Consider the following 12,821-nt stretch of genomic DNA (forward strand, 5'->3'; position numbering starts at 1 on the left):
GAAATTCCCATTGACTTTAGAAGGGCAACGATTTTAGTCCATGTTTTCCTCTATATACTATACAATACTGAGCACAAAGATAGTACTTGATCAATATGGATATTAATTAAAAATCATATTGAAGTCCTGACTAAGAACTGACTTATTTATTTAGTCACAAAAGTGCTTTCTATTAGAGGTAGTAATTTGAAATGTAATGGTGGAGGGTACTACAGTAAATATTCACCTGTTTGTTTAACAGGTAACTTCACTACAATAATGTAGCTAAAGAATCCAAGAAAGCAGCCAACACATAAATTAAGTCATCCCATGGTAGACCTAACTGATAACGCAATGGTAAAATACTTCCCTACCTCTCAGGAGAGCTGTGTAGATTAGTTTATGTTTGGACAGTGCTTTGAAAAGGATCTCTATAAGGGATAAGTGTTGTTCTGTGAATTTTACAGTTGTGTTTATTCACTGTTATAGGTATAAGTGTATTTTGTAAATTTGAGATGAGACTGTCTTATTTTAGTTATTGCCTGCAGCTGTCCTTTTTAATGCACTTAATTTCTTATCCCTGTAGGGGATTCATTATTTCACAGAGTATTTTGATCATTAAAATCTTTCCAAGATATTTTTAGCCAATGCAGTCTGCCCATTTGTAAGTGCTTTATAAACAATGTTCCACAGCTTTTCTGAGTAATCTGTATAAAAAACCTGCATAGATCCTTGGTATTAGAAATGGGGGGGGGGAGGAATCTATCAGATCGTTAAGTCTACCCCGCTGCTAATGCAGGATAGAACTCCAGTGCAACTACTATATACCAAAGCTGAATAACAATAATAGCCCCCAGATAAAGGGATGTATTGGCTATTAAACCAAAATGACACTTGAACTTAGCAAAAAGATCAAGAAGAAATCATAATCATTAGTGCATAAAGCTTATTGTGTATGTTTGGCCCAGTGATAAAGAACACATTATGCACCTCAGATGTTTTGGCATGCCCATTTTCAAGTCATCAGAGCTGTTTTGTTTATTTTTTTTAAGTTAAATGGCTATGGGTCATAAAATACAATCTAGTTCCTGACTGACTGCCAGCTTCATTAATAGGTGGAAAGTTTATAATAAAAATTACTAAACCATGACTGTAACTTTGCTAAAGGTTTCATACTGAACCCCTGTGGTGATTTTATTTTCTGTGTAGACACTGTAATTGCATGAGTTTTAAATCAACAAGACTTCTAGACAAACCTGAACAAAAACCACATAGACTAAATTGCAGGGCAACTTGCCAGCACCATTTCAACAGTGGAATTTTTTCTTTACACACCATTAGTGACAAACTTCCAAAATATGAACCAGTGTACTGACTAAATCCTGACCTCTTCAGCACCTAGGGAGGGGATGCTTCAGTGTTCCTACTGTGCAAACAACCTCCAGGCTCAGTAGGAATACTGAAGCACCTTGCTTGAATATCCCTCCACAACTCATCTCCCTGTCTCCTACCGAAAACTCAGCTACCTCATCTGCCCAGTAAGCCCTAGCACCACCCAACCTCCACTAGGGTGACCAGATGTCCTGATTTTATAGGGACAGTCCGGATATTTGGGGCTTTGTCTTATATAGGTGCCTATTACCCCCAGCCCTTGTCCCGATTTTTCACATTTGCTGTCTGGTCACGCTAACCTCCATGCTACTTAGTGCTTTCTTCATGGCCTCCTCCCTGTCCTGTGATGGGATGGGTCTCTTTCTGCAGTCTTGAAGAGAGGGGTTGTATGGCCATACACTGAGATACGAATATATCTTTGTGGGTATTCAGACAGGGTCACTGCCCCACTTTAAATCCTCAGGGTTTTCTGGGATAGCTCATGAAGCAGCTTGGTTTCCCCTAACACAGGGCAGCAAGAGAAGGGAATATTCCCTTTGCCCACTGAGGTGGCTGCGATACCAGGGAGTGCTCCATAATGCTTATTGTGGTAACTAAAAAGCTCTCAAGGTTCCCTAGAAACTACCCAATAGGACTTTTTCCTGCATGTGGTTTCCAGGGAACCCTTGAGCGTTCCTTGATCTACCACACTAAGCATTAGGGGGCATCTACTGCCCCTGGGCTTAACGTAGCATCCACTGCAAAGGGAGAGCGAGCGAGGCTGAGGCAAAGGGGCTCTAGTGGAATAGCCGGGGACATATTGGGACCAGGAGGAAGTATGGCTGGGGATGGCCTGTGCTCCAGGTTTTCTCTGGCTTGCAGGGGCCACTGAAACAGGTGTAATCCTGAGGGCACCCCTAGTCTACAGCAGCTCCCTTCAGCTCCTGACTCTGGGCTTCTCTCCTTGTTCTCTGTGTTGGCCAGTGCAGGATTTAGCTCCACTTGTGTTAGGGTTACACAGGGAGCTGTTTCACATGGTAAACTGAATGCAGTTGTCTGAGAGCAATGCCGTTAAAGATAAATTGCTTTAGATTAACACGTACTTTCCTCCACCTAGGACTGAGCAGTGTTGTCGGAGTTGGGTCCCATTGCGAAAAAGCGTGCAACCCTCGAATGGGAAACCTAGCCCATGGACGAAGATTGTGGACAGATACCACATGTGGGCGCAACTCCACTGAGTTTTACTGTTCATACAGTGTGTATGCAGACCTGACATGCAAGCGGCCCAAGTGTGACAAATGTAATGCTGCTCACACCCATCTGGCTCACCCACCCTCTGCAATGGCCGACTCTTCCTTCCGTTTGCCTCGCACATGGTGGCAATCAGCTGAGGATGTGCACAAGGAGAGGATCCAGCTGGATTTGGAAGCTGAGTTTTACTTTACTCACATGATCATGGTGTTTAAGTCAGCAAGGCCAGCAGCCATGGTTCTGGAGCGATCCCAGGATTTTGGGAAAACATGGAAGCCTTACAAGTATTTTGCCACTAACTGTTCAGCAACTTTTGGTCTAGAGGACGATGTGACAAAGAAAGGAGCAATTTGCACTTCAAGATATTCAAGCCCATTTCCTTGCACTGGGGGAGAGGTAAGTTCACTGGCATGTTAAAGGGATACTGTCAAGTAATGTTGGCCCTGAATTCAGGCTCCTTATAATCCTTATAACCTTTACTCCAGAATTTATATTTCTCATCTTAAAATGCCACTGTCAACTTGAAATCTAGTTAATTTCAAGAAATGAGTTAAAAGTAGTTGCAAGTACTACACCTGTCCCTGATCCCCTCTGCCAATCTCTGAGGTTTTACAATCACATTTTCCTACTTTTAAAAATGTTTCTCTCTCCACTGTTGCTTTGTGAAAGACTCACACAAGCAACAGGTGAATTGACTATACTGGAAAAATGTTGAAACTGGCAAACACACAACGATATTGTTAATTTCAGAAAGTAAACAAATGGAATGGAAGGAGAAAACAGAGAAAAATATTTTTTTCCATTCTCTTTCAGTTCTAGTCATTTTAAATGTTACTTGTAATAATAGGTCAAAATTTGACAGAAATGGGGTTATTTTTCAACTGATGGTGTCCATGTCCCTGTTAGATAACTACCACTGTCACCAACAAATTAAAGTAAAATAAACCAAAAAGAGCCACTGCTAACGTTGACCCTATAATTTTCCTGTAATTCTGTGGAAGAAGGACATACTAGTTAATTAAGAAACCCCACTCCCTCATATATGCTATGTGCATGGACGCTAATATGAAAAAAAGAGGTAAACAAAAGAAAAGTAGAAGGGAAAAATCACATTTGCTAAAAGAAAAATGACAGTATTGAAAAGAGGTTATTTTTATACATTACAAATAACAGAAAATAAAGAACATATGCCCAATGCACTGTTTCGCTTTGTTGTTTACACTGATAATTCAACTAGTTTTCTGAGAGATTCCCTCTAATGAAACCCTAATACAGAAATTAAGATCTGTTGTGTTGCTATCTCTGGGTTTACACTTTCATTAGTGGTGAGATATCCTCAGTGGACTGTTGGTAAAATCTGCTCCCTCTAGTGGTCTTTCAAGAGTTATATGATCAGTTTACAGTGCTTTTCAGATGTGTTTTGTTTGTTAAATCAAATTTTTGATTTTCCTTTGGAATAAAATAGAGAATGGAGTGAGCTATTAACAAAAAGAAAGATCAGTTTTATTCTGTAAGACAGTGTTGATTATTTTCTTTGAAGTAAGGCTCCCCATGCCATCATGCGGGAGATCAGTATACTGTACATCTCCAAGTAAATAAGGCTTGTCACTACAAAAGCTTTGTTGGTAAAGCTATGCGAGTAGAGCTCTCTAGTGTAGACACAGCGTATACAATAGAAGGAGTTTCTCTGCTGGCATAATAACACCACTTCCCTGATTACACTAGTTATGCCAACAGAAGCATTCATGTCGGCATAGTTGCAGCTACACTGGGGTTTTTGCCAACATAGCTATGTGAGTTAGCGGTATGATCCCCCCCCCCCACTTCTAGCCAATTTACCTGTGCTGGCAAAGCTTTGTGGTGTAGACTGAGCCTCAGTAAATCATCTGTTGATATACAGAATCCTCACAGTTTCCCACCCTCATCCCAGCAGTTTCATGATTCAGTTCATAGACATTTAGGGCCAAATTTCTACTCTTGGATATGTTCATGGAATTCACACTGAATTCAGTGAGAATTTTGCTCTGAGATAGCCATATGTGGTTCTCACTGAATTCAGTGAAAATCACATATAGATATCCCAGTGTAAAATCTGACCTTTAAATGAAAGGATCAGATATGAATAAATTAAGTTGTGATTTAGTTTCCCTCAAATTTTGCATTCAAAGGGAGGATTCTTTGTACAGTTTTTTTACTTTTTGTTTGTTTTCTTCACAGAAGAATATGTTAGCTCCATAGCAGGGCTTTGATAGTATTTGAATTTAAAGGGCCAGAACCTCAGCTGGCATATATCAGTGTTCCTTATGCCTGTTTACCCCAACTGAGGATCCAAGCCACAGTCTGAAAGCAATTGCCTTGCTAAACGGTCATAAGGATTGTCACTGTTAAAAATTAACAATACACGTGAAGAGTCAAACAATATCAGCCAACACTGGAGTTATTCAGAGTCAGCTTTCTCCAGGATTGGGCCCCGGTTTGGTTAAGAAAGGAATAAGGAGTACCTGTCCAAAGGAATACATAAGTCTATTCACTAAAATACATCTTCCTATGTAAAAAGTCAAGGGAGGGCAGCAGCTGTTCTGGTCTGGAGAGAAACTTTTAAGTGCATTCTTTTCATTGAAGGAATGAAAGCCTCTAGGCTCACTGAAGAGGCCGGTGTCCTTAGCACTTACTTTATTAATCCAATTAAGGGTTAAAATAAGGGGACCACAAGGGAAAACTGCTTCCTGCTCCCCCTCCTTTGGTAAAACCAGAGAGAGAGCTTCCCCTCATGCTGGGGTTGGGACTCACTAAACAAGGGAATCTGCAGTAGAAGTAGCAGGAGGTGCCAGGCTGAGGAGTTTCTGAGGCTCTCAGCATCTCCACCAGTTGTGTGCCATCTCCATATGGTTATGTAATGCCACATTACCACGTAATGTTGAGCTCTATGACGATAGCCACACCAGGATTGGTGACCACTCCCTCTCTAGTTTGACCACAGAAGAGTGTGATTTATGTTTTCTCATTCACACGATTCCTGGTGAGCCTTTCTACAAGTGATGCTCAGAGAGAAGAAATTCAGCACTGACTTCAGTGGGTTTGCAAAGAGTGTAAACCAGGGCAGGATTTGGCTCATCTGAGGTTGATTCTGTAGCCACTATGTGTGTATACAGTTCCCACTGAAGTCATCCCAGTAAAGTGTGTCCACATAGAGGTGTGCAAATAGAGGCCGAGTCAGTTTACATGCGTGTCAGTGGAATTTCTGCATGTGCAGCAGCTAGGGGATTGATAGCCCCCTGTGTGGACACAAAATTTGTTTCTGTGTCCGATCTGCGATCCGCAAACATGGTCCATGGATATCTGCAGGTTTGCTGGGCTCTGAATATAAAATTTGGATCCACATCCATCCTCAAATATGGTCCACGGACATCTACGGATATAAAGTGGATACCCGCAAATTTGCAGGGCTCTAAGGATTGAGACCCCTACATGTAGAAATCAGCAAATACCTTAGGTAAGGGAAGGAATTCAGTATTATTCCGTGTATTTCAGGTAGCATGCTACAAAGCAATCCATTCACAGAATGGCCTTATTGTTGCAGTGTCTAATATGTTGGCTTCATTTTATTGTAGTTTGTGATAATTGCAAAGAAAGGAGACCTCCAATTCCAAATTGTCTTATTATTTCATATTTTAAAACAAATGTTGAGTCGAGGGGACTGGAGTCCTAAATCATTTGGGAGTTTATGCATGTGGCACACTTCAGTTCCCTGCATTTAAACACCACTTGTATTTACGTGCAAAGTAATAACAGCAACTCTCTGGCAACCAGATGGCAAGCATGCATGCTTAGCATATATCACATTTAATTTATTACAGCGTGCTACATTCCAGCAATTACTTCTAACTGCCAATAGCAATGTGTATCTCACCTAAAGCAATACCAGAGTTTTGTGTGCTGTTTTGAATTATGCACTGCTGACTCCCACTAATCGTAGCACCTAATTTCAGACATATGGAAACAGTTTCAGTTGAAACGGTAGTTTCAAATATGCAGCCATCTTAAAATATCTAGCTTGAAAGGGTATTATTTAATTGCAGCTAAGTTGGGCCAGTATTCTTTAAAACATCAGTGTAAACTCTGAACTGCTAACAGGTCTCTTTAATATAAGGCAACTACTGTATAGCATGACAGCCAACTGCGCACAAGCCCCTTGGAGCACCACTTGAAAAAGTTTCAGTATCATATATAAAAAGTCAAGGTACAAAAACACAGGCTGTGTGCCTGTGTAAAAGCAGTGTGGTCTAAAGGTAAAAAGAAAGGGAATGGAAGTCAAAGTACCTGGGTTCTGTTTGTGACTTTATCACTGACAGATGTGACCTTGGACAAGTTACTTGGGGCCAAATGGTTAAAAGTGGCCTTTGATTCTGGGTGTGGCCACTCATATCCTGAGGCCTGATGTAGAGCAGAGATTGGAACCTGGGTCTTCCAGATGAGTGTGTAACAACTAGGCCATAGGCATTCGGATGTTTTCACTGGCTCAACGCCTAAAATGGAACAACTTCCGCAGGACAGCTTGGGTGCTCCTCCTCAGGCTAAACAAGTGGTTAGGGCACTTCTGTAGGAGGTGCAAGACCAGTGTTCAAGTCACTGCCCCACTTCAGGCAGAGTAAGGATTAGAATGTGGGATCTCCCACATCTGAGATCGGGGCTCTAACCTGTGGGATATTGAATTAGAGGGGGGTGTACCATCATCTCATTTTCAATGAGAAAGGCTTAGGTGTCTAACTCCAGGAGAGGGTTCTTGGCTGTGAATCTCAAGTGGAGTCCCCAGATAGGTGACTCCCAACCTAACTCCCTTTGACAGGTGAAACTTAAGACCCCCCCCCACTTCTTGGCATTTCCTACTGGGTAGCTTAGATGGCTTCCTGCTCAATGTGCTGGCTTTTGTGACTCCCGTTCTTAGGTGCTAACTCTCCAGTTCCCATCATTGTAGAAGGAGCCTACACACCTAATTTAGAGCTGAAGATTTCAATGGGCATCAGGGTGCCTAAAATTGGTCATGCCAATACCAAGCCTAAGTTCTCTTTGTGGATCTAGCCTTGAGTACCTAGAAGAAACAGGGATTTGTGATACTGTGTAAGAAGAGCTTGCCTGAAGGTGGTAAAATCAACAAGCTTTTCAACCCTAGATTCAGAAAACAGAACCAGGTAAGCAGTACGGGGGAGGGGTCAGTGAGAGGCTAGATAGAGAGGAAAATCAGGATCAGGCCTGGCTCAAATGGATTAGCAGATGGGCCCTGCCCTGAGGAGCTTACAATTTAACTGAAGATTCTGTGCACTTCCATGCTACGTAAATAAAGGATTTGTTTTTACTCTATACTTTTTATACAGGTGAAAGCCTATTCCAAGTCAATGTCCTGAGTATATGCCAGCGATGGCTTTAGCAACTCAAACCTTTGCACACTCATTGAACGTTTCTTTTTAAGGAGAATCAAGCAATTAATTGGGAAATACAGATTTTTTTAAAAGACAGGGCTCTATGAATAAAAACTGGGCTAGTAACAGGCCTATCCTGATTCTTATGTCAGAAAACCTCCCTTATTTGCATCTTTACCTTGATGCTGATTCTCAAAAGAGATTTATGACACCACAAGAGGCAAAATGCCAAGTCCATAGGTTCATTTTTAAGGCACAAAGCTCAACATTTATGGAGAAATAAGAGATATTGAATTGGCCCTGGGAGCTGCTTTTCATCTTTTTTCTTTAATAGAGCAGCTTTGTGTTTCCCTTTCTGGCACTGGGACTGGGAGCTGAGCACAGGGATGTTGAAAAAGTAACAGGACTTTACTAAGAAAAGAAGGCTGGGTAATGGATGAAGCTTCATTCTTGTTCCAACCCTGCTGGGTAAGTCTTGGGATCCTCAGATGTTTCTTGACTTTAGCAAAGCTTTTGATACGGTCTCCCACAGTATTCTTGTCAACAAGTTAAAGAAGTATGGGCTGGATGAATGCACTATAAGGTGGGTAGAAAGCTGGCTAGATTGTTGGGCTCAATGGGTAGTGATCAATGGCTCCATGTCTAGTTGGCAGCCGGTGTCAAGTGGAGTGCCCCAGGGGTCGGTCCTGGGGCCGGTTTTGTTCAATATCTTCATCAATGATCTGGAGGATGGTGTGGATTGCACTCTCAGCAAATTTGCGGATGATACTAAACTGGGAGGAGTGGTAGATATGCTGGAGGGGAGGGATAGGATACAGAAGGACCTAGACAAATTGGAGGATTGGGCCAAAAGAAATCTGATGAGGTTCAATAAGGATAAGTTCAGGGTCCTGCACTTAGGATGGAAGAATCCAATGCACCGCTACAGACTAGGGACTGAATGGCTAGGCAGCAGTTCTGCGGAAAAGGACCTAGGGGTGACAGTGGACGAGAAGCTGGATATGAGTCAGCAGTGTGCCCTTGTTGCCAAGAAGGCCAATGGCATTTTGGGATGTATAAGTAGGGGCATAGCGAGCAGATCGAGGGACGTGATCGTTCCCCTCTATTCGACATTGGTGAGGCCTCATCTGGAGTACTGTGTCCAGTTTTGGGCCCCACACTACAAGAAGGATGTGGATAAATTGGAGAGAGTCCAGCGAAGGGCAACAAAAATGATTAGGGGTCTGGAACACATGACTTATGAGGAGAGGCTGAGGGAGCTGGGATTGTTTAGCCTGCAGAAGAGAAGAATGAGGGGGGATTTGATAGCTGCTTTCAACTACCTGAAAGGGGGTTCCAAAGAGGATGGCTCTAGACTGTTCTCAATGGTAGCAGATGACAGAACGAGGAGTAATGGTCTCAAGTTGCAGTGGGGGAGGTTTAGATTGGATATTAGGAAAAACTTTTTCACTAAGAGGGTGGTGAAACACTGGAATGCGTTACCTAGGGAGGTGGTAGAATCTCCTTCCTTAGAGGTTTTTAAGGTCAGGCTTGACAAAGCCCTGGCTGGGATGATTTAACTGGGAATTGGTCCTGCTTCGAGCAGGGGGTTGGACTAGATGACCTTCAGGGGTCCCTTCCAACCCTGATATTCTATGATTCTATGATTCTATGTCTACTTGTCTTCCAGAGAGGAACACAAACACTTCCAGCCCTGTATTGTAATACACCCCAGCCAGGGCCGGCGCTAGGTTTTTTGCTGTCCCAAGCGCCAAAAAAAAAAAAGGCCCAGAGTACTGCCCCTTGAAAAGTGCCACCCCAAGCACGTGCTTGGTTTGCTGGTGCCTAGAGCTGGTGCCTAGACCCCAACCACTGCAGCCTGTCAGCCTTGCCACCAGTCCCTAATCTCCCTGATTTTGCAGCTTGCTCATTTCATTTCTACAATTGCATCCTCCGCTGATCTCATTCTAAGCCTTGTAATTGTTCTCTTCCTCTGTGTCTCTCCTCCTCTTGCTTACTTTCTATTCTGGCAATTACAAAATCACTGGATCTAATTCTTCACTACTTTGCATCTTGTCAATTTAATTACATCCACTCTGGAGAGACAAGGGTGGGACACTAGGGAACAAGCTGGAGAATAAGAGATGAGACTGGAGAAGGAGAGGGCAAAGTGGAGGTAAAATAAAGCTGATGAACGTTTTTTCATTGAGAAGCAGAGGTAAACGGCTTTCCATCGAAAACTGTCATAGAATTTTCATTTTTGATAATTTTTTGGTTTGTTTTTCATGAAAAACTGAAATTTTTGGTAAAATCTTTTGGAGTTTTTTTTAAACCAAATATTTTAAACAAAAGATGGAAAATTATAATAAAAATGTTTTTTGGAAACCAAATATTTATCAGGTTTAGATTTATTTATTTTTTATTAAGAAACCAAAACACTTCTGCAGGAAATTTCAGAGGAAATGGGGAAACAAATTTTTTAATTTCCCGTGAAAAGAACTGGTATATTTTTATCCAGCTGTAATGTAAAATGTTACTGCTGTTTTGAGTGGAGAATTTTAGTTTGGGAATGTTTTATATTCACTGCCATTTACACCTGTGCACAATGTATATGAAACACCACCAAATCAGAATTCTCTGCTCACACTGGTGGGAGCATTTCACGCCCATTTTGCACAGGTGCAAATGACTCCCAAAGGTGCAAGGCAGCAGAAAGTCAGATCCCTACCCTTGGAGATTCTTCATAGATTCTCCCTCCTCCCCTCCAGCCTCAGCTCTTCCTCTCCAGTTTGCTCCCTGCTCTGTCCAGGTACCAGTCTCCTATTCCTTTTCTCCCCAGAGTGGGTGTAACTGACAAAACAAGGTGCAAGCAATGAAGAATCAGGTCCAGTGCAACTCAAAGAAGTGAGTGCATTGGCTCTTGAAGTTCCGTGAGCACAGCCACTGCTTCACTCCTTAAGAAAGTACAGCATGTGGCCAGTGTAGAAAGTGATGGGGCACAGGCTCTGTCTCCTCCCCATCTCAGTTTGGGTAGCTGACACTGGTCTTGTGCAGTCCTTACACTCATATAACCAAAAAAAGACTTTATTTGTGCTCTGTCCCTATTTGGAGTAATAAATTGGGAAGCTTCTTGCTCACAAACTCCTTTGCAAAGGAGCTGGGCACAGTCTGACCTTGTGTGATTTATTGTAAACTATGTAGTTTACTCCTATTTGCACATGTAGACTGTGATAAACTGAAGTGTTCTGCAATACAGTTACTGTAAAGCAAGGCTACTTTCTAGAAGGCCTGGACATACAAGCTCACACCTGAAAAACCCTGAGCTGAGGGAGAGCAAGGGGGAGAAGATCTCAACCCTAATTCTAATTCCACCCAGTGCAGAGATGATGATCTGCAGACCTTCTATGACAGGAGCCCTGGAAAGGCATCACAGGGTGAGTTCTTGGGTCAGAAAGCATAGTCTAGGCATTTTGACAGAAGTAGTCTGGAGCGGAGGGACTGCAAAGGGTACACTGTTGGTGAAAATAGAAGCACACAATATTATTATTATTTATTTCTATACCACTATAGATGTGCATGGTGACAAATCAAAGAGGAAGTCCTCAAATATAGTGCCCATCTATAAAAAGGGAAATAAGGAAAACCCTGGGAATTACAGACCAGTCAGCTTAACTTCTGTACCCAGAAAGATAATGGAGCAAATAATTAAGCAATCAATTTGCAAACACCTAGAAGATAATAAGGTGATAAATAACAGTTGGCATGGATTTGTCAAGAACAAATCGTGTCAAACCAGCCTGATAGCTTTCGTTGACAGGGTAACAAGCCTTGTAGATAGGGGGGAAGTGGTAGATATGGTATATCTTGACTTTAGTAAGGCTTTTGATACTGTCTCGCATGACCTTATCATAAACAAACTAGGGAAATGCGACCTAGATGGAGCCTACTATAAGGTGGGTGCATAACTGGTTGGAAAATCGTTCCCAGAGAGTAGTTATCAGTGGTTCACAGTCATGCTGGAAGGGCATAACGAGTGGGGTCCTGCAGGGATCGGTTCTGGGTCAGGTTCTGTTCAATATCTTCATCAATGATTTAGATAATGGCATCGAGAGTACACTTATAAAGTTTGCGGACGATACCAGGCTGGGAGGGGTTGCAAGTGCTTTGGAGGATGGCATTAAATTTCAAAATGATCTGGACAAACTGAATATCACAGAGTAAGAGAGGGAGCTGTGCAGTCTTAAAACCCGTGGTCAGGAGGGAGAGAGATGTGGGTCTCCACCCAAGAGTGGTGATAGCTGAGAGCCAGAAGCCTAAATTTGGTGCCCTTGAACCACAAAGGCAAATACAGGTGCAGCTGCCTGGAAACTCTGACAGTCCTCTCTCTCTCACTTCTCTGCTTGCTTTACCCTGGGGTAACTTCATTGGCTCCTGATATGCACCACTGTAAGAGGGAGGAGAATCAGGACCTTGAAGTACAGTCTACTAAGGGCAGGTCTTTACTACCTGCTGGATCGGCAGGTAGTGATCGATCTATCGGGGATCGATTTATCGAGTCTTGTCTAGACGCAATAAATCAATCCCCGAATGCATTCCCCGTTGACTCCGGAACTCCAGCTCGCAAGAGGTGGAAGCGGAGTTGATGGGGGTTGACTTGCCACCATCCTCATGGCCAGGTAAATCGACCTAAGATACACCAACTTCAGCTATGCTATTTGCGTAGCTGAAGTTGCGTATCTTATGTCGACGCCCCCCCCCCACCCTGTGTGTGTGTGTGTGTAGACCAGGACTGAGAGAAGAACATTTGGAGCTTAATACAATGTA

At 42.6% G+C, this 12,821-nt stretch overlaps 1 protein-coding gene across 2 annotated transcripts in view; it reads left to right on the plus strand.

Annotated features, from left to right (window-relative positions):
• NTN4 (netrin 4) overlaps window positions 1-12,821 on the plus strand; it is a 97,725-nt gene that overhangs the window by 3,702 nt on the left and 81,202 nt on the right. For both annotated transcript variants that reach the window (XM_073327494.1, XM_073327493.1), the window contains exon 2: window positions 2,468-2,997. In XM_073327494.1, coding sequence (XP_073183595.1) covers window positions 2,468-2,997 — 530 coding nt within the window. The remainder of the gene's footprint in view (window positions 1-2,467; window positions 2,998-12,821) is intronic.

Source organism: Lepidochelys kempii, chromosome 1 (genome assembly GCF_965140265.1).
Source record: "Lepidochelys kempii isolate rLepKem1 chromosome 1, rLepKem1.hap2, whole genome shotgun sequence".
NCBI classification, from domain to species: domain Eukaryota; kingdom Metazoa; phylum Chordata; order Testudines; family Cheloniidae; genus Lepidochelys; species Lepidochelys kempii.